This window comes from Pogona vitticeps, chromosome 2 (genome assembly GCF_051106095.1).
Source record: "Pogona vitticeps strain Pit_001003342236 chromosome 2, PviZW2.1, whole genome shotgun sequence".
NCBI lineage: Eukaryota > Metazoa > Chordata > Lepidosauria > Squamata > Agamidae > Pogona > Pogona vitticeps.
In genome coordinates this window covers 152,877,108-152,903,539 of record NC_135784.1, presented here as the reverse complement: position 1 = coordinate 152,903,539, position 26,432 = coordinate 152,877,108, and the positions used below count along the sequence as shown (strand labels likewise).

The 26,432-nt window shown below is 45.7% G+C and overlaps 1 protein-coding gene across 1 annotated transcript; it reads right to left on the bottom strand.

Moving 5' to 3' along the window:
- Nucleotides 1–268: 268 nt before the first annotated feature.
- GPD1 (glycerol-3-phosphate dehydrogenase 1) lies at nt 269–26,093 on the bottom strand. The gene is made up of 8 exons (XM_020784339.3): nt 25,950–26,093; nt 20,040–20,217; nt 11,186–11,326; nt 9,142–9,280; nt 6,438–6,550; nt 5,620–5,853; nt 1,990–2,096; nt 269–1,094 (listed from the first exon to the last, which is right to left on the bottom strand). The coding sequence occupies exons 1-8, from the start codon at nt 25,988–25,990 to the stop codon at nt 998–1,000; spliced, it is 1,050 nt and encodes a 349-aa protein (XP_020639998.3). The 5' UTR covers nt 25,991–26,093; the 3' UTR covers nt 269–997.
- Nucleotides 26,094–26,432: the final 339 nt, after the last annotated feature.

Genomic DNA, 26,432 nt, shown 5'->3' with positions numbered 1-26,432 from the left:
AGCAGCAGCAGCAGCATATTAAATTGCTCTTGGATGAAGGGGGGGCAGGCCAGCCGACCGGCATGAAAAGGTCATGCCAGAATGAGGGCAAGAACCTGGCTATGGTGGTGGGCAGGAAAGGGTCTAGTGAAAGGAGCAGACTGCCCCACTACCTCGACCCCCCCATCTCCAAATAGTATAGGATCTCAAACCCCCACTGCTGAGTTAAAATCAATGTTATCTTGCTCTTGATCTCAGCCAGTACATAACCCAGAGGCCAGAAATCAAATCTTTTGGTGAGAACGATTAGTTTCTCACTTTAGTGTTTATTATTCCAAAATACATTCACATTCATGGCTAGAGTTCCCGCTCCTGTGGATACCAGGGATGCTGCGGCCAAGCCGTGTTTACAGAAAATAAAGTGAAGGGGAACTCAGCCCTAGCTGAGTGCTGGTTGTTATAATGCTCCTTACATCCCAGGCCTGGGAAGGATTCACTGGTGTTTACTCCTCCCTCTTTGCTAGAAATTGGCTTTAACCATCTCTTAAGGCAGGTAAAAGTGGCACGGAATAGTTTGAATCCTCAAATGGAAAAGTTAAAAAACAGAAGCCAAGAACTGGAGTGGGGATGAGGCAGGGCAAGGAGACGAGAGCTTGGGCGTCAAAGCGGAAGATAAAAGCCAAAGCTTTGCCTGATGTGCGCGTTCCGAGAAGGAGGGTGGTTTTAGTGTTGGGGGTTGATCTAAATTTAACAAGAGTCAAGCTGGGGACTAGATAATCCAAGGCAACACTGTGGACTTCCAAGGTAGAGTTGGGTTGGCAAATGGCAGGGGCTCCCTGGTCAAGGAGCTGAGCCAGGAACTCCCTGACTGGTAGCCACAGTGTGTCCTATGTAAGGCCTCCTGCTGATTGTCCTGTTGCCCTGTATTGGGTCCCTCTCCTCATGGCGAGGAGGGGTGCGACTGCAGCAGGAGAGATCCTCCCATCCCTTCATGTGCTGGAGCAAGACTCGTGGCCCATCACAGATGCTCAGGATGGTTCTGCAGGCATGTGATGAACTCAGTGACGGGTTTGCCTGTATAGCAGATCTCATAGACTGCAGTGAAGAGTGGGAACCTGCAGAAACAGATAAAAATAGAGAAAAACTAGGTAACAGCCACCACAGTAGGAGAGCTTGTGAGGAAGAGGAATTGGAAGCCTGCTGTGCTGGGTGGAGCGTGGGTAGAGTCAAGGGGACAGTCTTGGGGACAAGCTGCTTCGGAAAGTCATATTGTCAATTAATCATACGGGGGTCCCACTTCTGAAGGGTCAGTGAACCACTGTTGCTTCAAGAATTCCCATCAATAAAGCAATGAGTGCTAATTGGCTGAAAGCAAGGAGGGAGGACTTGTGGGCCTCCAATTGTTATTGGACTACAACTCTCAGCATCCCTCACCACTGGCTATGCTAGCTAGGATGGGAGATAGTGTCCAACAAATCTTTCAAAGGCCATACATTGCCCAGCACTAGTTTCAACCCCTGCTTTTCTTAGTTTTAGTTGGCTGAGAAGAACAGGGTGAGTTTTCATTGACGAGGTCATCTTCCTTCCGTGTGTGTGTGTGTGTGTGTGTGTGTGTGTGTGAGAGAGAGAGAGAGAGAGAGAGAGAGAGAGAGAGAGAGAGAGAGAGAGACTGTTTTGGTTCTGGCATGCTACTGTAATAGGGTCTAAAGAAGCAAATGTTAGAGGTAACATTCCCTTCTACTTACAAAAGGTGGCTTTTGCTATTAATTGGAAAGCTGATTCATACTTCTTTCAGTGTTTCAGACAATGCCATGTCTTGAGATTTTTGTTCGGGCAGAAAGGTATCAAAGTGGTTTATTCATACATCGGTTGAAAGGCAGGTGGTTAGCCACCTCCATATTGTTTAGCTGGCTAACAGTCCAGCATATAAACTCCTGGGTCCATGCAACCTTGCCTGGTGACAGTAGATATGGATGCTAAGCAAAATGGCAGAACAATAACAGGACTCACTTGTCTACCAACTTCTTGTTTTTGAGGATGTGGTTCAGCTCTGCTGAGGTCTGGGGGCCCTGGAGCTTCTGTCCATTCAACATCTCTTTCTCCAGCTGCTCAATAGACTGTGAAAGGTAAGAGATAAGTGTGAATGGCTGGGTCATGATGCCTAGCTAGCCCTTCCTCTCCACCTTAGGTGACATCTGTCCGAACGGTTCCCCACCATCACAATCACCACTAGGGCTTTCTTGTTATGACTCCTGTCCTGGGACACGTCTACCCTGCAGACTTAACTGATGAAATAGTCTTTTTTCCCTTTTGGGCAACCTCATGAACTATAATTAAGTGAGGAAGAGTGTGTGCATACATGTGCTCTCTAGCAGTTCATTCTTGGAATCCTTATCAATTCTCACTTTCAAATATGTATTCATATTAGTCCGTTTTATAATAATAAAAGCAAAAACAAAAGAGCCTGGTGGAAGAACAGATTTTTCCCCCATGAATTTTGTGGAAGATTCAGCAGAATTGGATTGTGATCCATGAAAGCTCATATTGAAATAAGTGGTATAATGCCAGCCTAAATGTGTGGTCTGGATGCACTCCCTGCCATGGAAGATGGGTTTAAGTGTGGCATTTCTCTACTTTTGGGTCCTGGCTGAGTCTAGGTCTGCTTAGCATTAGAGAAGGGAGCTGGAAAAATGGCCCAAGGTGGATTCTGCATCAGTTGTAGAGAGGAGAAAATGTGGTACAGGATTTTTCCATCCCACAAAGCCAGAGAAGATACTCGCTGCACACAACATGAAAGATCTCTGGAAGCAGAGTCATGGACTTCTTTCTTGTTAGGTTGAAATGTTTTGCTACTCGTCCAAGTAGCTTCTTCAGACTGTGAAGATTCTCAGTCATCCACACCTGGATGACTGAGAATCTTCACAGATAGCATGAAAGATGCTTCCCAGCATCCTCTCCAACACTGCAAGGGATCCTGCGGGATGCCATTTGGATACCATACTATCTCACTTTGCCTCTAAAAATAGTGCCTGAATGACTTCCTGTTTCAGGTCAGCTTGAATGTCAGGCTCCTTTAAGCTGTGCTCCCAGGTCCTGGGGTTCTCTTCCGGGACCTTACTCTTTGCTACCTTAGTTTTTGCCAGAATATTCCAGATTTTGTAGAATCCAGTGTTTCAGTGAAAACAAGCATTACAGCTGTTAATAAGAACAACATTCTGAAGACAGGATTGGAACATCCTTGGCTGAGAAACAGATGTTTCTAATACAGTTGTGAACAAGTAGTAGATCAGTATTTGCTTGTCAATCTCTGGATGATTTACAGTAGCTCTCTCCAAGTGCTTCTGACTGGCACCCTATACTTAAGCAACAGCAGTAATAAAATCCTATTTCTACTTAATTTAGATAACTGAGACTGGACTTCTTGTGTGAAAGGACTGACAGGTCAGGCCAGGTTCTTCAAAAAAAAAATTTCTTGGCTTTCAGAACATTCTTAAATGTAAACTGTTCTGAAATTCTATGCATGCACACCCCAGCTCCAGTTGCTGGATCCTGATATTGTTTTAGTGCAAAAAACAAGATAGATCTGAAAAATTCTGAAAGCTGATCATCCCTTTCCTAGAATGATCTCTGTGAGGATTTGCAGACTACAAGTGATAGACCTTTCATTCCATCCTGCTCATGATTGCTCTCTTGAGGCATCATTGTGCTTGCTAGGTAGCTGAATTTCTGTTGGCGTTGCTCTTAGCTGCTTTTTTATATCCATTGCTTCTGTCCCACATGCACTCTTCAAGCTCTTTGTGCCTCTTTCTGTATTTCAACTTCCCAGTAATGTCAGTTCTGCCTCATATACTCTAGTCTTCAGATTTTAAAATGTTGGCTGCAGATGCTCGGGAATTATACGGCTGAGAAATATGTGGCACTCTGTCAGCTGGACTGCAGTTCCTGTCAGTCCTAGCCAGTGCAATCTATGCTGTGGATTTATGGGAGTTGTAGCCCAGAAACTATACAGAGGGCTACAAGTAGTCCATTCCCATTTTGGACTGTGCTGTGAATAGTATAAGCTGTTAGAAAGGCTAGAGCGTGTCAAACCCTCTCTAAACATTGGTATTCTGTTCTGGTTTTCTGATTCTGGGTACTGAACTACAGTCATTCACTGTTCTGTTCTCCTCCTCTCTTATTTCAACCCTCAACCATCCCATTCAGTATTCTAAAACCAGCGTGGAGACTAGTTTCTGATGTCTGTTTTCCACTGCTGTATGCAACCAATAAAAAGTCCAATGAGAATGCACATTAGATTAACCCCGTTGCAGCCAGTGTGTCACATCAGTTAGGGCAAGCATCTGTCCTGAGCAGGGATGGAAAATGACCAAGTCTTGCTGGATTGTCAACTGCTCTCAGGAATCATAGAATCACAGAAAAGTGAAACTGGAAGGGGCCTACAAGGCCATCAAGTCCAACCCCCTGCTTAACGCATGAATACAATCAAAGCATATCTGCCAAGTGATTATTTAAGTTTTTCTTGAATGCCTCGAGTGTTGGAGCACTCACCGGCTCCTGAGGTAACTGGTTCCACTGTTGTATTGCTCTAATAGTTAGGAAGTTTTTCCTGATATTCAACCGAAATCTGGCTTCCTTTAACTTGAGCCCACTGTTGCGTGTCCTGCACTCTGGGATAATCGATAACAGATCCTGTCCCTCCTCTGTACAACAGCCTTTCAAATATTTGAAAAGTGCTATCATATCACCCCTCAGCCTTCTTTTCTCAAGGCAGTTCTTTCAGCCTTTCCTCATAAGGCTTGGTTTGTAGCCCCCTGAGTGATAGGAGCTGGGGTCCAAAAAATATTGGGAGGGCCACTGTGTGTCCTGGCCACTGGCACAGAGAAAAGGAAGAGGCTGATCAGCTCCCTCCAAGCAAAGCTAGAGTTATTAGATGGACACCTGTAAATACTAAAGTGGTTACTTTGGCTGCTTGGGAGCTAGGACAGCCTAGTGACTACCGTAGTTTTCTGTTTATAAGACGGCCCCAAATTAGAAAAATCAGGGATGAAATAGCTCCCCTTTTGCTAAGCCCTGTGCCTTGGCAAAAGGCAAGGCAAGCAGCTGTCAAAGTGACTGCCGCTTTTCCTTGCCTTTTGAGAAGGCACAGAGCTTAGCAAAAAGGAAGAGAGAAATGCCTCCCCTTCCTTTTTGCTAAGCCCTGTGCCTTCGCAAAAGGCAGCAGAAAAGAGCTGCCTTCCATGTATAAAATGACCCTCAATTTTTTCTCAAATTATTTAAGGAAAAGATGTCATTTTATAGACGGAAAAATATGGTAGGTGGGCAATCAAGTGGATGTAGACCGCCAGGGTCACTCCCAGTCAAGTCTATACAGTATGGGGTTGTTGCCTTAAATTGAACTGTAAACCAGAACATTTCCAGTTCCAGTCTTGCTCCTGCCACAAACTTTCCTTGATAGTCTTCGACCCACAACTAGTGGGTCCTCACCTGCAATGGTTGGAAATAGCATCGATTTCCCTTGCAGATGAACTGACATTTGAAGCATTTTCAGATATGAAATATGGGACTCTAAGAACGGAGCACTTTGGGGAAATAGTTGGCAACCGTACAGAACCCTAGGCCAGGCCACGGAGGCTCGCTTACCTTTCCAGTCTTGGCAAAAGCTTCTGCCACTTTGCGGTTCCGCCCTCCGTAGCAGGTGGTGATGAGGTCAGCAACCCCGCAGCTCTCCAGGAAAGTGGCCGAAGTGACAGAACCCTTGCAGAAAAGCTTGGCAAAGGCAATCATCTCCATCAGGCCCAGGCGGATGACGGCAGCCTTGGTGTTATCGCCAAAGCCCAGTCCGTCGCAAAAGCCGGCCCCGACAGCCACCACATTCTGGGGAAGAAAGAGGAAGTCCACCTGTCATTCGCCAACAAGATTTTACCCCTAAGGCTACCTCCGAAAAGCAGCTGAGAAACTATGCAGCTAAAGTGCAGATGTGCAACCAGCCACTGGTGTTCCCAGCAGATGTAGAAGGTTTGGCCCATCTCTTGCCAAGATGACAGGTAAAACCCAGCTCCTCCCAGCAAGCCTAGCTTAGAGCACCTTTTACTAGCGAAACCCACATCCCAGTTTTTCTCAAATCCACTCCTTTTCCTGGCAAAACAGCATGGTTTTTCACACAGTCCATGTCTCTCTCTTGGGGGGAGGGTGCTGGAAGGGGAACTTGGACCAGTGTTTCCTCCAGATGTGCAGGACTACAACTTCTGTAATTTCCAGCCATTGGACAAGCTGAACGGGGATGATGGGAACTATAGTCCAGCACACCTGGAGGACATGAGTTGGGAAAGGATGTTTTTGGACAAAGGTCTTCAGGGAAGTTGCAGAGGTTTGTTGCCCCAGGATTTCTGCTGCCAAGAGGCCATGCCTCCACCAGAAGGGGGGGGGGTAAACTGCCCAGGGCCAAGTTGTTCCTGCACCTTAAGGGCACCACAGAGCTCCACCGTGTCTGCTTCTTCCACCACCGTGATTCGGAAGTTGGGCGTCTGCATCAACTCTTTCAGGATCTGTCCATGCCCTAGGTTCTTGCAGCCTGCAGAATGGCAAGAAAGTATGCGCGTAAGTAGGAAAAGGGGCCAGTTCTGTCATCATGTAACAAGGACACATGTATGGAACCACTCCATGTAGCTCAGAATTGCTATGCTTGAGGGACAGTGGCCTTCAACCAAGGGATTTTCTCCCCATCCTGCTATTTGAGAGCCTTTTCCAGCCTTGTCCAACCTGAGACACTTCCAGTGTGTCAGACTACAGCTCCGATTGTCTCTGGCCCCTGTGGATGATTGATGCTGAAGTCCCACCTATCTGCAGGGTGCCAGGGTGAGGAAGAATTGGTGGTACTGTGAACTGAGGCTGGGACTTTGCATGCAAACTATGTGCGACATCCGCGAGCTCTTCCCTTGGAAAAGGGCAATCGCTCCCATATGGTTATTTACTTAAGAGCGCTTTTCAGCAGAGATGATGGTGGTGACAGGAAAACTCTCAGCTCGTGCACCTCAAGTGTTTCTCATGCCAAATTCTTGGGATGCTCAGCGTCCTCTCCTTGCATTCTAAGTAGGGTCTCTTTTTGGTTTGCATTGTCTAAGAGCCTATAAGGTGCCATGATATTCTTGGTTGCTTCTGCTAAAACAAACTAGAAAGTTACCTTAGGGAAATGTTGATAATAATTCTCATCTGAGAATCTGGAATATTCTTTGAGTTAATAATCCAAGTCAAGGAGAGTTTGCTGGTGACCTAATACATAGACCCAAGGGGTCCTTTTTACACTGGGTGGAACACAGGACTTCAGACAAGGAGAATCTGCACTTCCCTTAGTTGTCCATGTAGCATTCTCTATTTATTTGATCTATGGTCTATGTTATATTATGTAATGGTTTATGTTTGTTATGTAATATAATGGTTTAAGAATATTCATGTTGCTGAGAGGCGGAGCCGAGAGAGATGCTATAAGAGGCGGAGCCTGAGTCAGTCAGTCAGTCAGTCAGTTAGTTAGAGAAATGTAAGAGTCAGGCAGGAGAGAAAAGCCAGACAGAGTAATAGTGTAGTTTGGGAAATTTAGGTGTGATTAGCTACTGAAGGTATTTGTGAATCTCTGTAATCAATAAACCAAAGTTTTATTTAAAAGAACTTGAAGAGTGGACCTGAATCTTTCTGAAGTAATGGTGATTTAGAGATCACCTGGTGGCAGCAAGTGTAAAAGAAGAGAGTGTTTGCCTTCGTGTGCTCTGAGGCTTGAAGGTCAAGCAAAAGGGGCACGAGGGTGGACGCCACAGTCCACCAGGTGCTTTGTGGGCAGAAGGTCCCAGGTCCAGTCCCTGGCATCTCCAGTTAAAAGGATTGGATAGAAAATGACAGAAAAAACCAGGCACCTCTACTGCTGGGAAGCTGCTACCAGACAGGGTAGGCCATACTAGGCTAGATGAACAAGTGCTCTGACCTGGGCTTCCCTACACTTCTTTTGGAACCACCAGTTCTGTGTTCCCTTTTGCTGCATGCTCATCTTTTCTCTATGCTGCTCCCTCAACTGGATCTGCAGAAGAGGAGTGAAACAATGGCTCTTCCAGATAGGCAAATAGTCTTGGAGCAGTTTACCCCTTTACATGGCAGCTGTGCTTGCTACAGTATTGGGTGTTTGCTGTTGCAGCTATGCAATAACCACTGCACATCCTTGTGTACACCCAAGGGATCCACACCCCAGTCAATCCTCCTTCAAGAAGTGTGTAGGTAGGCATGAATGAACTTCTCTTGCTCATTCATGAATTCTGCCACCTCTTCTCCTAGATGGTTGACATGGAGCAATGCAAGGGGACAAATTGGATTCAGCTTCTTACCTCCCTGGTCCTCTTATTCAGTTCCTACCAGCTGCTTGACACACTGGGATCCCCACTTACCACAATAGTTGTGGGAGGAAAATGGCTGATAGGAATTAAAGCAAATGGGCCAGGAAAAGGAACAGGTGCAACAGGTAAGCCCTTTCCTTACCTGTTGCACTGAAAGTACATCTCTTATGTCCAGGATTAGATTCTTACTATCCATATTTTTGACAAAAATGGCCAGTTGATATATAATTAATGGTAAACTGGTCTTAGATGTGATGTGGGCAAAGTGAGACATGCAAGCCCTATTCTCAGAAGCATTTTTAAGAGGGGAAATGGTTTTTAAAAAAATGTTTTGTAAAACTTTATCAATTTCTGCACCTGATGTCCTCTAGGAGCATTGTTTTGTACCAGGAACTCAAAAGTGGGGGATCCAAGACTTCACCTAATACTTTAAAATAAAATGTTAAAAAACTGAATGAAAGGTGTTTGTTCTGAATGAAAAATTCTGAATGAGAGGTGCCTTCAGTTTACTTCCCCACCAACCCATGAGCCAAAGATAGCGATTTCTGGCCTTTGTGTGCCCCTTATGAGAGGCCAGAGAGGCTGCCCTTAAGTTGCCTACCACTATCTTCGACAAAGCAGCAGCAGACCAAAAACATTTTGCGACAGTAAATCCCCGTGGAAAGCAAGGCGAGCTGGGTGAACATGTCAGGAGACTGAGAGGAAGGACACCCACTGAGCATGCACAGAATACTGTCTTGTCTCCACTACTACAGTTTCCCCATCATAGTCAGCTCAAACTCATTACCGATGGTGGTCTCACAGAACTTCTCCTCAGCCACTTCATTGGCGATGTTGGCCCCCATTAAAACGCTCATCTCGATGCCTAGCTGCTCACGGATGATATCTGATATCAGCTTCAGCCCATCAGGGCCTTCATCCACCCCCTGAAAGCCAACCAGATAAGACCATCAGACCCGGAGTGGCTTGACTGCTTCCTCCTTAAGGGTAGCAAGCATCACCCTGCCATGCAAACATTTGTCGGCCATCCTTTGGAACTACAAGCCTCCCATCAGCCCCTGGGGGTGCTGGCTTTAGCTGTGAAGAACAGCAAGGAATGAGAAGGCATGTAGCTGGTTGCGTTACTACAAATGTCCTGTTCATGTCATCAGGCCACAAAAGCCAGAACCGATCCTTCAAGATTGGTGTCAACCTCCCACTTTGTTGCAGAAGCCAGCAATGTTGTCCCCCAAGAGTGATTTGCAAACCAGTTGCAGCACATCCTCAAGAAGACTGGTGCTCCATTTCTTGGGGAGAACATTGACAACCCCAGAACCTCCCCTAAAAGCTATGCTACTGGGCTCCTTGAAGATGCAACAGGAATGGCACAACCAGCCTTCTTTGCCGATTTCACTGCTCCATAGCAGGCATCACTGTGTGTTCCAACACATCATTGATTGTCTTCTGGGGCAGCTTGTCCCTGGAATGGGGGTGTGCGTACCCTACTCATTCCACAAGCCATCCTGCTGTTCTGCAAAAAGACTTAAGAGGATCTTTGGCTGCCTCTGCAGGAAAATCCCTGCCATGACTGAGGGATACATCTCATTCAATAGACTTTACTGTTTTCCCTCCACACACTCATTGGGATGTGACAGGAACAGTTCTTAAGACACATTATAAAACACTGGTTTGTTGCAGTTGTTAGAGGCAACAGAAATTACTCCAAGCCTAGTGCCCCTCTCCCTTAAGAAAGTGTCAAATCCATGACTGCAGACCTGTAGCTGCTTTGTGGCAAGCATGTGGCTACTATTCCAATCATCCTCTGCTTTCATGGTTAAATGGCTAGGGATGATGGGTCTTGCAGTTCCATCTGCTTGGAGGGCACCATGTGGCAAAAAGCTGTTCCAGGTGAATTTTTGCACCAATTTCTTGTGCATCGCAGAGGTCCAGTAAACAAACAAACAAACCCAACAATTGATCTATCAATCCTGTCTCAAGTAAGGGCTATTCAGCAAATAGAGCTGCTTTATCTGCCTGATGTTTTGAAGATGGCAGGAGAGTTTAAACACACACACGCATGAGCCCTATAAATGGCAGATGGTGATGACTTCTGGGAAACTCAGCCAAATGTATTGCCTGTATCACAAGTTCTTTCAATAAACCAGGGCTCTTGCTGTCCTGTACTCTTTTCCAGTCTATTGTTACAGACAACAATGACTTGTAGTTAATTATTTTCTGCAATAACTATGGCAGAACAAAATTTCAATGCACCTGTATTTTAACAAGAAGTTAAATTACAACATGCATATGGCCTCACTACTTACCATAGTTGTGTCCCACAAGGCCATAGTACTTTGTATAGTGGCGCAGTGGTTAAAACGCTGTACTGCAGCTAAAACTGTGCTCACGACCTGGGGTTCAAATCCCAGGTAACCGGCTCAAGGTTGACTCAGCCTTCCATCCTTCCGAGGTCGGTAAAATGAGTACCCAGCTTGCTGGGGGGCAATGTGTAGCCTGTATAATTAAATTGTAAACCGCCCGGAGAGTGCTTGTAGCACTATGGGGCGGTATATAAGTCCAATAAATAAATAAATAAACATGTTGGCAACAAACTACTTGAGTGGCACTAGCTAATTGCTTTTCTGGATTAACCTTTAAAGCTCTGGACCCCTTCCACATCTGTTCTATACTGCAAAAAAGGAGCCGCACATTCTTGCATGCTCAAGTAATCTTCCTCAGACCTCTCCCAGTAAGTTCCAATAAACAGTCGGGGCTCCTCCGGCCACCCTCTCCCTGCCTTGGAGCTGTCTGAATGTGTCCCCCGCCGGGTGCCCCAGCCCCCCCCAACACACCTTGATGAGCGAGACCCCTATGGCATCTTTCTTGATGCGGCCTTTCATCTGGTCGCAGAGTTTCCCGATGAACTGGTGGGGCACTACAAAGATGAGGATGTCAGCATCCGCCGAAGCCTTCAGCAAGTCAGGCACTGCCACCTGCAGCAGAGGCAGAAGAAGAAGAACCCCATCAGCCGGAGGGCCTGGGCAGCCCAAGGAGAGCGCAAGTCCCTTCTTAACACTCCTGAGGGATGAGGGGGGTGGATACACTCGCAGCTCTGACTGGCAACACTTGCCCATGTTGGCCAGAAATGTCTGCACTGAGGGGAAGCCGTTGTTCTTCAAACAAAGGCTGACTCTTGACTTGCATGCCATTATGCTGATAAACATATTTTGGTGTATTTATCCTTGTTTTTTAAAAAAGATCTGTATTACAGTATTTTTTCTCTGTTTATCATAGAGAGGAAAAGGAAGGCACTCCTCTGTGCATTGAATCCTGACCCCTGAAATATCTAAACAAACTTGGGTGGAGTATTGAGAGGGAATGCAGAGCAGTGGTTAGAAACAAGCACCTGTGAGATCCATGTTCCAATAAAGAAAATGGAGGAAAATGGGATATAAATGTAATTAGTAAAATTGGATAAAACAAAATTGAACTAGATGTTGTGTAACCACAAGAGCCAGAAACTTTCTCTTTTTTATTTTAATTGAATCCTCATATGAACAGTTTGAGACTGAGCTCAAAAATGTGCAGTTACTGCATTTTCCCAGAAGACAGGGAGACCTGATAATTAGACCTTAAAGTCCAAGTGGACTCTTCCACTCCACTTAGATGAGTCAGCAGAGTTGGGTTCAAGTAGGAATCTGTAGCCAGTTCTACAAGCTATTTCAGGGGAAACTTTGCTGAAGCCTGTTTTAAGATCTGAATTCAAATTTTCACCTCCTGCAAGTCAATGTCATCAAGATCTCCAAAAGCAGCATCTTTAGAGAGGGTTTTCAGAGCAGTAATCTCGAATCTTACTAGTGTTTGAATAAGGTATGCTTAGCTTGTCAGAGATAATTGCAGCTAACTGACAAGGTGCTGGTTGTACAATCAGGTGTGCAGCTAGCCACGTGATTGAGATATACCCCCTCACCTCATCAATTAGCCATAATTAGCTGTGACAAGTTTAGACATAAGTTTAGTGATAAAATCGATTTGGTATAAAGACTGAAGAAGCTGATGAAGATGTGTATCCCAACTCCCAATCTTGGAACTAGAGTTAAATAAAAATAACTTTTCAAGGACTGTTCTGGCCCTGGGAACACTTTTTTCCTCCTGCCTTCTGTAAGCCAGGTGGGTGTCCTGCCCCTGGCTGTCTGACCAATCAATTTACCACGCAGCAACAAGAAGCAGCTACAGATGGGAGGCTGTCATTTAAACTGTCTTATATTACCAAAGGCACATCACTTTTATTTTCTTGTTTCCTGACATTCAGTGACCTTCCACTGCTACAAGAAACGGATCTCTACAAAGGCAGGCTTAGGGTACCACAACGTTTGCATGGAAGTCTAAACCCAGAACGCGTAAAGCCCAAGCTGACACCCACTCGGAGACACTCTTCCAGGAGAGAAACAACACAGAACAGACGGCAGGGAAGGCCTCTCCTTTCTCACTTGGTGAAAAAAGACTTTGGCTTTTTGTCATGTCTCATCTCCCTGCATTCATCCAACACCTGTTATCCAGGCAGGCGCCCTGGAAATGCTGGTAGCACCAGGAAACTAGATTAGTTAGCAAGCAAGCAAGCAGAGGGAAGGTTATTTATTACTTTGGTTGCCAAGACAACTTGTTCTTTGATCTTCAATCTGCTGGAAGACGCAGAGCCAGCCCTGCTGTGTTCCAGGGTTTGATGGTGGAAGGGATGGGGGACGGAAGGAAATGTACTCAGCTGATTTTGCAATCAAACAATTTCTTCTTCTCCTTTTTTAAATGTTATTTTAAAGCACCAGTAAACTACAGTTCATTTAAAAAACAATTCACAGTGGTTTATAGCAATACATATACCTGTATACCAGTGTTTCTTAACCTTTTTGAAAGAAACGCCCCTTGAGCCATTGAGGAAGTTATCATCGCCCCCCTCCCCACAGCGATGATATTTATTTATTTATTTATTTATTTATTTATTTATTTATTTATTTATTTATTTATTTATTACACTTAAATCCAATGACCCCTGAAAACAAAATTCAATTCCAAGAAAACGAAATGCCCCAAAAATGTAACATTTAATGATTTAGTTGCAAGCAAATTTTAAGATGCAAAAAGAAATATAAAAAGCGCATAAAAACAAACCACAATGCAGGAACTAAAAATTTCAAGATGAAAACTCTGAAACTAAATTAAGATTGGAGAAAAATATATATTCATGCACACTGTAAAAAGGCTGCAGTCATCTTAACAGGTTTGGCTTGCTCCAGCGCCCCCCTACCGCCCCCCTTCTGCTCCAGCGCCCCCACGCCGCCCCTTTTCGTTCTACCGCCCCCCTGAAAAATGAAATCGCCCCCTGGGGGGCATTATCGCCCACGTTAAGAACCACTGATATATACCACCAAAGCAAATTATAGAATTAGATTACACATTACCAGCAAATAAAAAACAATTTGAGCAGAAGGAGCAGCCTGAAAAGCTATTGGTAGCTGGCAAGCAGGGCAAATGGGCTTCTGAAATAGATATATTTGAAAAGCTGCCTCAAGGGGGGAAAAGAAGGAGGAGGGTGCAACCAAATCTTTTTCAGGGGAGTGGTGCAGCTACTGTAAAGGCCCTGCTCCCAGGAAAAGCTAATTTGGCTTTCACGTAAGACATGATTTGGAGCAGGATTCCACCAACAGATCGAAAATAGCCAAGCAGAACCAAAAAGCAAGGCTGAGGTGACACCCGCTGAGAACTGGCACCTCTTTATGTTCTTTTAATGTCTTATGGCTTGTTTGCTGATTTTAAAAATAGTGGTACATTGTTAGTGCTTTATCTGACTTTTTGTAAGATGTCCTAATGATAGAGAAATATAACTAAAACTCATGAGCCAGTCCTGTGCTTGGCTACTCAGAAGTAAGTCCCAACAAATACAACAAAATGTAGATGCCTAGAAGCTGTTATATGGCTGTACATATATTTCACGTTCTTCTGGAACAGCACATCTTACAGCCAAGAACTGAGGACACTTTGTCTGTTAGAACAGATTGTTCGAACAATATGGCAGAGGGGAGGATGGGAAAAGTTGGACCATCCTGATACATCATTCACAATCCCTTACTTTTGACAGGACTGCCTGGAGCTGATAGGAGCTGGAGGGCCAAACATTTTCCATCCCAGCAAAGAATTTGGTTTTCTAAATGGTTTAGCTGTTTAAGCCTTGCTCTCTCTCTCTCTCTCTCTCTCTCTCTCTCTCTCTCTCACACACACACACACACACAGAGAGAGAGTTGGCAAAAGCAAGGTACAGTGTATATCTACTAGTTAGTTGGTTGTATTATTAGGTTTTAGTAAGTATATTATTCTATTGTATTTTAGCATTTTTTGTAAGCCGCCCCGAGTAGACTTTGTCTAGAGGGGCGGGGTATAAGTCTAAATAAAGTAAAGTAGGAGTGGAGGCATGCAACTATTCTACCACACCTGCATGCTTGCAAATAGACCCAGCTAAGATAAAAATAGAGCCTAGGCCAACCGGAAACTTAACACTAGCCATGAAATGAAGCCTGAACAGTTGAGTCCAAGAGCCAGCTCAAACTTGCAGAGACAAGCAACAGATGGTAGTAGAGCCCTCGTTTGAGTGTTACTAGTCACCCTGCTGGTGGTTGAGGATTTTATGTTGGAAAGCTTGTGCCTGTTAAAAACTCTTCCCCTTCCACCCAAAGCTGCATTTCTTGGGGAGAAATGTAGCCCTCCAGTTACCTGTTTTTCAGATTGAAGACCCACCATGACTGAGATCTTGTAACCCTTGTAATGTGTAGGAGTGGAGGCAGGCTACTGTTTTACCTTACCAGCAAGCTTGCAAATAAACCCAGCAAAGATTAAAAATAGAGCCTTGGTTCATTGGACACTTAATGCCACTAACCATAAGGTGAAGCCTGAGATTAATTCAGATGTGTTTTTCTTTTCTAGCTTTCTCCTTTCTCAGAGGAGACCACCTGCAAGTGTCAGGGCACTTGTCCCTCTAACCTTGGACAAGGAATGCCGGCTGGTTCTGCTTGTAGCACATCGGTGACAAAAGCTACAGCTGCTGAAATATCTTTTTCTATAAAACTATTCATGGTATAGAAGTCCAATTCTCCTCTATAACCTGCTACTCTCCTGCCTTGGCATTTAGATCCCCCTAGTCCATTCTCCCAAAAAGAAAAGAAAATGGCCGCCGTTGATATCTACCTGGTGCAGGGCATCTTTAGAGCAGCATGGCCCTGACTCGTCCATCGAAGACAAATGGTCTAGCTTAGGGATGAGGTCTTTCACATGTTACTGGACTGCAGTTCCCATCATCCTACACCATTGGGTATGCTGATTAGCAAGGATGGGAAGTACATCCCAGTAATATCTGGGGCACCACATGTTCTTTGCCTTAGTCTCTCATATGCTAGCTTTCCATTAAGGAAAGTTGTGCAGGATTGAGAACCATAAAAACATATAATCTTTTTCCTAGACATTGAAACTGTACATTGGAAGCTCTTTCTTCAAGTTCCAATCACCTTTCAACATGGCTGCTTTGGAAGCAGAGGCAGACACTAGTGGCAGCCTCCCATCAGTTATAAAAGCGCAGTGAAAAGCTTTTGATCAGAGTCTGGAAATTCAAAAGCTGGGTTACCCATTCCATTTTAAAGAAACTACAAAAGGGCCTTGAGCACACTCCTTATCTTGTGTGAAGCCTTGGGGAGGAGGACAGGAGAGAAATGCAACAAAAGTAAAGAAATGAGGGGAAGATAAGGCACTGTGTTGGGTTTGAGGGTGTTGGCTTATTATTCTCAGAGATGGGATTGAACTTCTGAGGACTGAGATCTTCCCCTGGAGCTTTTATATCCTGCTAACCTTGAGATTGTTTACATGCCTTTGTTTATTAATGTGGTGATTACATTAATAAATAGTACCAGAAATGCTGTAGAACTGGGATGATCAGATTTCCCATTTACTGTACTACATTTGCCAATGCAAATCAGTCTGGAGTTTTTCTCCCTGATCCGTAGCTTTTTCCTCCATCAATGGGGCTTCTACATTTTTTTTTAATCAAGTGTACTCAAATTAGTTCAGGTGGTGTGATTACATGAGCCAATATGGAGGAGTTTGTAGCCATCTCTTTGAAGCTATTCCACCCAGAAACAGTAGCAGGAAGAGAAGAAGGACTGTGCAGAAACTTGCTGCTGTTTGAATCCTCTCGTCCCTAATTTATTTATTTATTTTATACCCCTCCCATCTAGTCAACTGACTACTCTGGGCAGCTGAATCTAAACCTGAGTCTACTTGTTTTTCCTTTGCCTTGCCTTCCCCTTCCTCACTTCCTTCTTCCCTCCTTCCTTCTTTTCTTTTTCCTTTACTTTCCAAGGTTTATTGCCCTAGTGCTATGGCAGCTAGGTGACCAGAGGGGGGAGGGGGAAGAGCAAGGAATCAGCAGAGGGAGAGGATGAAAGTATAAATCAGCCTTGCTTCCGGCTTCTTAAGGTAGCTCTGCTCTAACTGTGCCTCCTGCAAATCTGGATGGGCAAAGCTGAGGTACCTTAACAAGGTGGAAACAAAGCAGAGAACCAATCTCCTGCCCTTTCTCTGCTGAGTCCCATGTGGTCATCTGCAGTGAATAACCCTGGGAAATTGGACTTCCCAGGTGCAACTTCATAGGGCACATGTTTATACTGTATAGTGGCATCCTAGGTTTTATTCCCACTGTTCTTTCATGGAGCCCAGGGCAATATATGCGATTTGCTCCATCCTCACAACAGCCACATAAATTAGATCAGCTTGAGAGACATCAGCTGACCCCAATTCTCCCTGTTTTGGTGCTCTGCCACACTAGTTCTGCTGCCATATTTTCTCCTGGCTTCTACACTTGCCTCTTGTCCCCTCCTCATCCAATGGGGGCCCACAAGAATTTTCTTCAGAGAACAGGGCAAAGTTCCCTGTATACGTAGTGGCATATTAGCATCGTTTGTGTGGATCATTACGACACAGTGGCTGAGTCTGGGTACATGAAAATAATATATTTTGACAGGATCCCAGCAGGGGAGAGGATAGACTTCTTTGCACACACACCCCTTGCAGACGCCCGTGCCTCCACCTCACATTTTTACCCTTCTGCCTTTCCCACTCATGCCTCATTTCTCCACCTGCCCCAATTACAAATTGCTTAAGGCACAGGGACGGTCATAGGAACAAAAAAATAAGAGTATATGATAGTGCACCGCTACATTACACATCTAGGGATAGAGCTGAAGCCTTGGGAAATAGATCTGGAGGTGGAACTCCACGGGGTTTGGCTCCTAGGAACAAGTCCGTTTTTAGGCAGATGTTCAAGCTCCCGAGAGACATAGAAGAGTCATGCATTTCCCTGAGAAGTTACAGCACAAGTAGCTTTGCCCTAGAGATCTCAGCAGGAGTTTGGAGATTATCACCAGACATGCTCTGCTCCAGACAGAATGTACTCCCTGTCCTAAAAAACAAGTGTTCTGCTTCCACAGTCATGTTTCTGCTCCTCAGTTTAATTCTTCTTCCCTTTCCCCCAAGACTTCTGCGTTTCTGTTGCTGCACATTTTCAGGTAATAAAGTTGATGCTGCCACTTCCCCCAAAAATGTATGCAACATGAAACATTCCAATAGCAATGAAAGCCTTTTCTGCAGAGTCGTGTTGGAGTGAAAGCAATCAAATTCTTGGCATTAAGCATATTTTCCAGCCAAATCTAAGCACTCTTCAGTCACCCCATGCATCCCAATATGAGTTATTTAAGGTCTTGCCATTTGAAACTGGTGGGACCTCAGTCTGTTAATCTTTGCAAACTGGAGTCCTTTTTAGAGGTGGTGGTGATACCTCAAGATATTACTTATCTATTTTGTTTAAAGTATTTCTATCCTGCCTTTCTCCCCAAAGGGACCCAAGGCAGCTCACATCATTAAAAAGACAATACTCAAAAGCTAAATACAAATATTTAAAAAGAATTAAACAAGTATTATATTAAAAACAGTTAAAAAAACCCCACACCAATATTAAAACACATTTAAAACAACAGAGCACAATAATCCATTTAAAAACCCCTCTCCGACCAGCAGTCATTAGAGGAAAACTTGCCTGAAGAGTAAGGTCTTCGCCCACTTGCAGAAGAATAGCAAAGATAGGGCCAGCCTGGCCTCCTGTGGGAGGGAGTTCCAAAGTCTGGGAGTAGCCACAGAGAAGGCCCTCTCCCATGTCCCCATCAAGCACACCTGTGAGGGTGGTGGGACTGAGAGAAAGGCCTTCCCTGATGATCTTAATGCTTGGGACAGGCTCATAGAGAGAGATGCAGTTTTTGAGCTAGCTTGGATCCAAGCTGTCTAGAGCTTTTAAAACCAGCACTTTGAATTGTGCCCAGAAAATGATTAGCAGCCAGTGGAGCTGCTGTAACAGGGGAGTTATGCACTCCCTGCAACCAGCACCAGTCAGCAGTCCGGCTGCTGCATTTTGGACCTGCTGCCATTTCCTGACCCTTTCCATCAGCAGCCCCACATAGGCGGTGTTACCGTAATCTAGCCAGGATGTAACCAAAGCATGTATCACCATGACCAGATCAGACCTCTCCAGGTATAGATGCAAGTGGTACACTAGTTTTAACCATGCAAAGGCACTGCTGGCCACTGCTGAAACCTGGGCATCCAGGCTCAGAGATGAATTGAGGAACACCCCCAAGCTGTGTGCCTGTGTTTTCAGAGAGAGTGCAACCCCATCCTGCACAGGCTGAATCCCTATTCCTTGATCTGGTTTTCGAATGACCAGGAGCACCTCCAGTTTATTTGTCCTCATCCAGTCCGACACCAGGCACTGATTTATTCTGAGTTTAGCCCTTTCTCAGTGGTGCAAATATTCCTACCCAGTGGGACTGGCCCTACCCATAGATTGGGGGCAGGGAGGGGGACTACTTAATGTGGTAGATAAAGAGGGCAGAGGTGGCAGCAGTTCCCTCGTCTGTTCCACCTGCAACAATTTCCTGCCTGAGGCAAAATGTTCTTCTTCTTGGTTGGAGTACAGATAATGCCTTCCCCATCATCTGCCCTGGGCTCTCTGAACAAGCTTTTTGCCCCTGGAGGGTGGCACCCCCAACCACTGCCCACCCCAGTCAGTCAACCTCTATACAGGAAATGGGAGAGGACACCGACACATATCGCACCTGAGGCAACAAAATGGCAAAAACACTGCCTAGGACTGGGAACGTCTTCTCTTTTAAAAAATATATGAATAAAGGGAAGTCCTTTTTCACTCAGTTCTTATTGTGTCGTGTGCAGGGCTGGGTTCATTGAGGTGCTGTGTCCTGTTGTGAGTCTGGGAGGGGGAAACTCCCAAGAAAGGGCCGATTTCAGACCTTGGGCATTCCAGGACACCGCCATGTTCTGCAAAACCCCACAAGTGACTATAAGGGGCTGCAGTTGGTTCCCCCAGAGAAGGCTACAAGGTATGCTGCTCAGTTGTAGAAATGCAGCATTCCTACAACAGAGCAACAGTATGATGAGGGATGATGGGTGTTGTAGTCCAACAATATTTGGAAAGTCAGCGTGGGGAAAAGCAGGAATGGAGAGAGAAGCTATGGCTTGCCTCAGTCTCAAAGGTGATTCCCATCCCTCCAACATGGCAATGAGCCTCCCACCCACCCCCCATGCCTGGTTCTTAAGACGCACCACATTGGGTGGCAGCTTGTGGCCCGGCAAATACTTGACATTTTCATGCTGCGTGTTGATGATCTCAGTGAGTTTCTTGCCACCAACTTCCTCCTCAAACACCCACATGTTGACAGTGGTGTCGAACTTGTCCAGTTTGGCAGCATTGCTACCCACAATCTTGGCAATAGCTGAACCCCTGCAGAGGGAAGAAGAGGGAGGGAAGGAGGGAGGGAGGGAGAGAGAGGTTACACCAGCAATTCAGAACCTCTGTGTTAACAGTTTGCTTAGGGGTATCCCTGAACCCCTACTATTTTGTTGGAATATTGTGTGTTCATTTAATGCTATCAAGTCGGAACTGACTTCTAGCCATCCTAATAGGGTTTTCAAGGTGGGAGATATTTGAGTGGTTTTACCAGTGACACTCCCCCAGTCAGTTTCCATGGCTGAGCAGGGATTTGAGTCCTTTTCTCTAGAGTCCTAGTCTGCCACTCTGTCCTCTACACCAGTGGTCCTCAACGTTGGGCCTCCAGATGTTATTGAACTACAACTCCCAGAAGCCTTCACCACCACCTCTGCTGGCCAGGATTTCTGGGAGTTGAAGTCCAAGAACATCTGGAGGCCCAAGGTTGGGGACCATTGCTCTACACCACACTGGGAATTCAGAGTGGAATGTCACAGAATCATGGAGTTGGAAGGGTCCTACAAGCCCATCAAGTCCAGCCCCCTGCTCAAGGCAGGAATACAAATCAAAGGATATCTGCCAGGTGGTTGTCCAATTTTCTCTTGAATGCCTTCAGCACTGAAGCACTCATCATCTTCTGAAGTAGTTGTCATACTGCTCTAATAGTTAAGAGGCTTTTCCTGATATTGACCTGAAATCTGGCTTCCTGTAAACTTCAGCTCATTATTACATGTCCTGCAATCTGGGTGGCTGAGGACAGAACTTGTCCTTGCTCTGTGAGACAATCTTTCAAATATTTGAAAAGAACACTATCTTCCCTTGTTTTTCTTTTCTCAAGGTTGAACATAGGGTTTCGTTTTCAGTCTGCTCATCATCCTTGTTGCCTTTCTCCAAACTTGTTCCAGTTTGTCCGACTCCTTCTTAAAGTGTCGTGTGCAGTACTGGACAAAGCACTCAAGGTGAGGCCTAACCAGTTCTGAATAGAGGGGAACGAGTACCGCGTGGGATTGGAGACTATACTCCTCTTTCCGCAACGTAAAATAGCATTTGCCTTTTCTGTAGCCACATTGCACTGCTAAGATTAGACCTTCGCTCTGCGATTTTGAGCCATAGGGGCCGTCAGTGTGCGATCACTAGAATGGCCCCGTTGTGCGGATTCGTCGTTCTACGGTGCACTCGTTGTGCGAGGCACCACTGTATTCAGTTTGTGATCAACAAAATTTCTAAGATCCTTCTCATAGTATTAATAAACTTTGCACTTGCCCCTGTTAAATTTCATTCTATAGCTTTTCAGCCCAGTGCTTGATCCTTGCTTTTGTCTTCCAGGCTATTAGCTATTCCACCCAATGTTTGTGTCATATGTAAATTTTCACTGGTTATCAAAGTGATTAATAAAAAGGTTGAAGAGCACTGGGCCCAGAACTGAGCCTTGTGATAGCCCACTTTTAACTTCCTCCCAGTTTGAGAAGGAGCCACTGAAAAATGCTCTCCAAATACAATTCTGTAACGAACTATGTATTCACCTGACATTTATTCTGTCTAACCCACAAGCAGTTAGCTTGCTAATCAGAATATCATGGGGCACTTCAATGAAAGCTTTGCTGAAGTCAAGATATATTACATCTATAGCATTCCCATCATCTACCAAAGAGATTACCCAGTCAAAAGAATAAGATGAGTCTGGAAATATTTGTTCTTGTTAAATTTGTGCTGATTTCTAATTATTACTGCATTTGTTCCAAATTGCCTGCAGAGTGACCACTTTATAATCTGCATCAGAATTTTCCCTGAGATTCATGATAGGCTGACTGGTCTGTAGTTCTCAGGTTCCTCCGTGTTGCAAAGATAGGGACAACATTAGTCCTCCTCCAGTCATCTGGCACTTCACCCATCCTCCATGATTTCAAGAAAATATTAGACAGTGGCTCTGAGGGTTCTTTGGGCAGTTCCTTCAATACTCTTGGATGCAGTTCATCTGAACTCATTCAAACTAATGAGGTATTCCTTGGATATCTGTTTATCCATTTCAAGCTGCAATCATGTCCTGTCCAGTTGTACTTCACAGTTGCCTAGAGGGTTATAGACTGTCTTTTGGAAAAGACTGAGCTGAAGGTGAAATTGAGCGCCTCTGCCTTTTCTTTGTTGTCTGTTATCATTTTCCATCCCCATTGAGCAGTTGAGCCACTGATTCTTTTCTCTGTCTTTTGCTACACATGTTCATATTTGAAGAATGCTTTTTTGTTACTTTTAGCATCTTTTGCTAACTGGCTCATTCTCAACGTTTGCCTTCCTAATGCCATCTCTGTGATTCTTTGCTACCTGTCTGTACTCTGCCTTTGTGGCCTGGCCTTCCTTTCATTTCCTATATGTGTCCTTTTTTCATTTTCAGACCCTATCTGAGCTTTTTGTGAAGCCACATTGGTCTTTTTGCTGTCTTTCAATGTTTTTTCTTGTTGGAATTGTTTGTAGTTGTGCCTTTAGAATTTCCTTTTTAAGAAGCTCCCACCCATCTTGGACCCATTTTCCTGTTAGGATTTCATGCCATGAGACCTTGCTTATCATTGTTTTGATATTATTAAAATTACCTTTCCTAAAATCCAGCATACTTATGGGGCTACACTTTAGGTTTGTTTCCTTTGAAATCAAACTCAAGTAGAACATAGTCACTCTTGCTTCCTCCACAAAGTCATCTCTATTGGTCAGAATCAAGCCCAAGATAGTGAATCCTCTAGTTTCTTCCTCTACTTTTTATAGGAGAAAATAATTAGCCACACAAACCAAGAATTTCTTGGAAGGGCCATATTTGGCAGAATTTGTCTCCCAAAGGGCATCAGGGTAATTGAAATCTCCCATTACTTCTACATCGTATCTCTTTGAAATTATTCCTATTTTTTTCTGAAGGTTTCATCAGCAACTTCTTCTTGATTGGGCAATTGGTAGTAGACTCCAACTGCTACTCCAACACTCCTTTTCTTTTTCATCTCAATTATGTTAGTCCAGATGCTGTTGATGATGGGACAACCAAGCTATCCTCCTGTATTTCTCTGCAGAAATATGTATTTTTGAGATACTGTGTACTGCAACTCCACTTCCCTTCCTGTTCTTTCTGTTCTTTTTGAATAATATATATCCTTCAGTTGCTGTATTCCAGTCAGGAGAATCATCCCACCAAGTTTCAGTTATCCCTTTCAAGTATATTTACCCTCCTGAACTAGGATTTCCAGTTCTTCTTGTTTGTTTCCTATACTTCTGGCATTTGCGTACAGACACCAGAGATTGTGTGATTTATGGCCTGCTTTATTTCTACATATTTTTTGAAGATTATTATTGGGCCTTGCTCGAAGTGCTTGATCTGTGCCTCTTTCTGTACATAAGCTTTGATCTATCTTTACCTCTGAGTTTGTGTCTCCCTCCCTTTTCCAATTCAGTTTAAAATCCTCCCGATGAAGTTCATGTTGTAGCCAGACACATTCATCCCAGTCCTTGTGAGGTGCAAGGCATCACTCGCCAGCAGAAAACATAGTTCATGGTCCCAAAATCCCAGTCCCTTGTGTTGGCTGCCTGCCTTTGTAGACAGTCATTCATCAGGAGTCTTTTCCTTTCCTTTATGATTCCCCTTCTGAGTACTAATAGGATCGATGAGAGGACTATCTGGGTCCCAAACGTCCTTGGCCTTCCTTCCCAGAGTTTCAAAGTCTGTTGTGGTTTCTTTGTAGTTCCTCTTGGCAGTGTCCTTTGTTCCCACATTGGTGAGAGGAAAGGGGTATGGATTTGTGGGTTTTATGAGCTATGGCAATGTAACTGAAACTTCTGTCACATTCCTAAGCTGTCCTCCAGGGAGCCAGCATACCTGGTGGATCTGTGGATCTGCCTGGCTTATTTCAATTTCCATCCTATTCAGGAGGGAGCCTCCACCTACAACTACTCTTCTCTCCTTTTTGTAGGGTGCGGGTTCAATAACTCTGGCTAAGCTTCAGCCACTCTCCTGTCTTCCCACAGGGTCTCCTTATTTGCTGTATGAAGCCCTGCTTTAATGTAAATACTATGCCTTGAAAATTCAAAGAGGTTTTACTTTCCCTCCCTCTCCTCTTGTTTCACCCAAGAGTGTGATATCCTTATCAACCTTATTTTTTTAAAAAAACAAACAAACTGTGAATCTTGGGCTGTCTTAAAGACTGACACGTTTATAATGATAAGCTTTTATGAACAAGAGCCCACTTCACCGGATAAATGAAATATTAAAATTTGCATCTGGTGGATTCTAGTCCCTAACACCTTAAACCGTAAGAAATTCACTTGGTGTTTATGGTAGCACAAAAGACTCCCTGTCGTTTTTGAGCCTGGCAGTATTACTGCATGCAAGGCATTCAGTTTTTATTTTTATGTTTGCAGAAGACTTGACACACCAGCCTTTTGAAAAACCTTAGAAAACTCCAGCAGAATAATTATTTTAAAAATTACTCATCTACCAGAAAGGAATAAGTAATCGGGCGTGGGGGGAGGTCGCTAAAGATCTGCAGGCAAAGACGTGGAGACTCACCCACCCACCCACACACAAACACACCTGGGGCATCCGTGGGTCCCCCACGCAAGGATGAAACACAGAGAGGCAGCCTGGCGTGTCGCCCACGGAAATCTTTCTGCCGCATGAAAAAAACATTGCGGCTGCTCATGGGGCTCTGCACATGATCAGAGGGCTCCCCTGCCGCCACAGAGGAGCCTTGGTGCTGAAAGACAGCTCTCCGGGGCTGCCCATCAAGAGTCGGCACAACCTTCCTCCAAGCCAGAGCCTTCCGGAGGCGTTTCAATAGGAAGCCCATCATCCCCATCCTACGAGGCCGATCGGGATGGCTGGGATTATCATGGGCGTCTGGCAGGGAGGCCCGGGCTTGCGGTGGGTCGTCCCCCGCCAAACGCCTCTTCAGAGGCGGGTGAGGAGGAAAGAAGTGCCCGAAAGAGGGGCTTCCAGGACTCCGGCGCTTCTTGCCCGCACCCCCCCCCCCAGTTCCCCAAGCACTGCACGAAGAATGCCAAGCGCGGCGAGGGAGGAGATCAAGTCGCTTCGGGCCGGGTGGGCCCGGAGCCAAGGAGGCGGGCGATCCCACCCTCCCTCGGGGCGAAAGGGAGTCCGCGAGCCGCCCTTGCGGGGAGACCGTCCCACGGCGGGCGTCCGTCAGGGAAAGCACGGGCACCCTGCCAGCCGAGGGAGCCCCTTGCGCTGGCCCTCACGGATCGTGTCCACACGCGTCGACGTTGCAGCGAAAGGGAAAGAGCGGTCGTGGGAGCGTGTCAGGCACGACTCGACGCCAGACGAGCGCGCCTGTCTCCGGCCGAGCACCAGCCGTGTCCGTTTCGCTGCAGCAAAAACGACGCGGACGAGGAGGGAGCCTTGCGGCACCCTGAAGGCGGGCCGAGGAAGCGCAGCAGCGGCTCCTGCGGGCTAAAGCCCTCTTCGTCAGACGCAGGCGATGCTTCTTTCCTCCCTCGGCGACTTTGAGGGCGCTGGAGGCCGGGACCCCTTTCCACCCACCCTTGTCCCACACGAGGCACTTTGAAAAACCTGCGGCTCGACGCTGACAGACGACACAGGGCGCTTCGTTGCCCCCCCCCTTTTTAAGGCTATCCGTTTAAAAACCTGCGGAACAAGAAGAATCCCCTGCCCTGCCCGGCGGGCGCTCCTTCTGGCCTCCCTCGCCCAGCCCGACGCCTCCCCACACGCCCCGTCCCGTCCCGTCCCCCGAACGCACCAGTTGCCGGAGCCCACGATGCAGACTTTCTTCCCCCCCATTGGGACTGAACGGGCTGGCTGGCTCTCCCTCCCACCCCCGCTGCCGGGCGGGCAATATAACTCCTCGGCGGGCTCGGGCCCCGCCCATTGCGCCCTCCCACCCTTTCCTTGCCAAAGCGGTGCCGGAGAAAGAGGGCGGGAGAGGGGAGCGCCTGCAGGGCAAGATGGGGTCTTCTCGTGAGCCTGAACTTGTAGCGTTGCTTTAAGGGGGAGATAGATAGATAGATAGATAGATAGATAGATAGATAGATAGATAGATAGATAGATAGATAGATTAATTAATTAATTAATTAATTAATTATTAATTAATTAATTTAAAAACACCCCCCTCAATCACCTCCCGATGGCTGGAGGATCCTGGGAGCTGTAGTGCAAGAACATAACTTCGCCAAGCGCCGGTGCAAGAGCTGCGAGAGCGTGTAAAAAGGTGTGGCTATAAAAA

Bases quoted from the DNA above. Each gene is read 5' to 3' on its own strand.
- GPD1 (XM_020784339.3), bottom strand. From the start codon at position 25,990: ATGGGGGGGAAGAAAGTCTGCATCGTGGGCTCCGGCAACTG. The intron at 20,218-25,949 runs GTGCGTTCGGGG...TTCCCTCTGCAG, and splicing joins ATCGTGGGCTCCGGCAACTG to GGGTTCAGCTATTGCCAAGA. The intron at 2,097-5,619 runs GTAAGCGAGCCT...TACCTTTCACAG, and splicing joins CTTTTGCCAAGACTGGAAAG to TCTATTGAGCAGCTGGAGAA.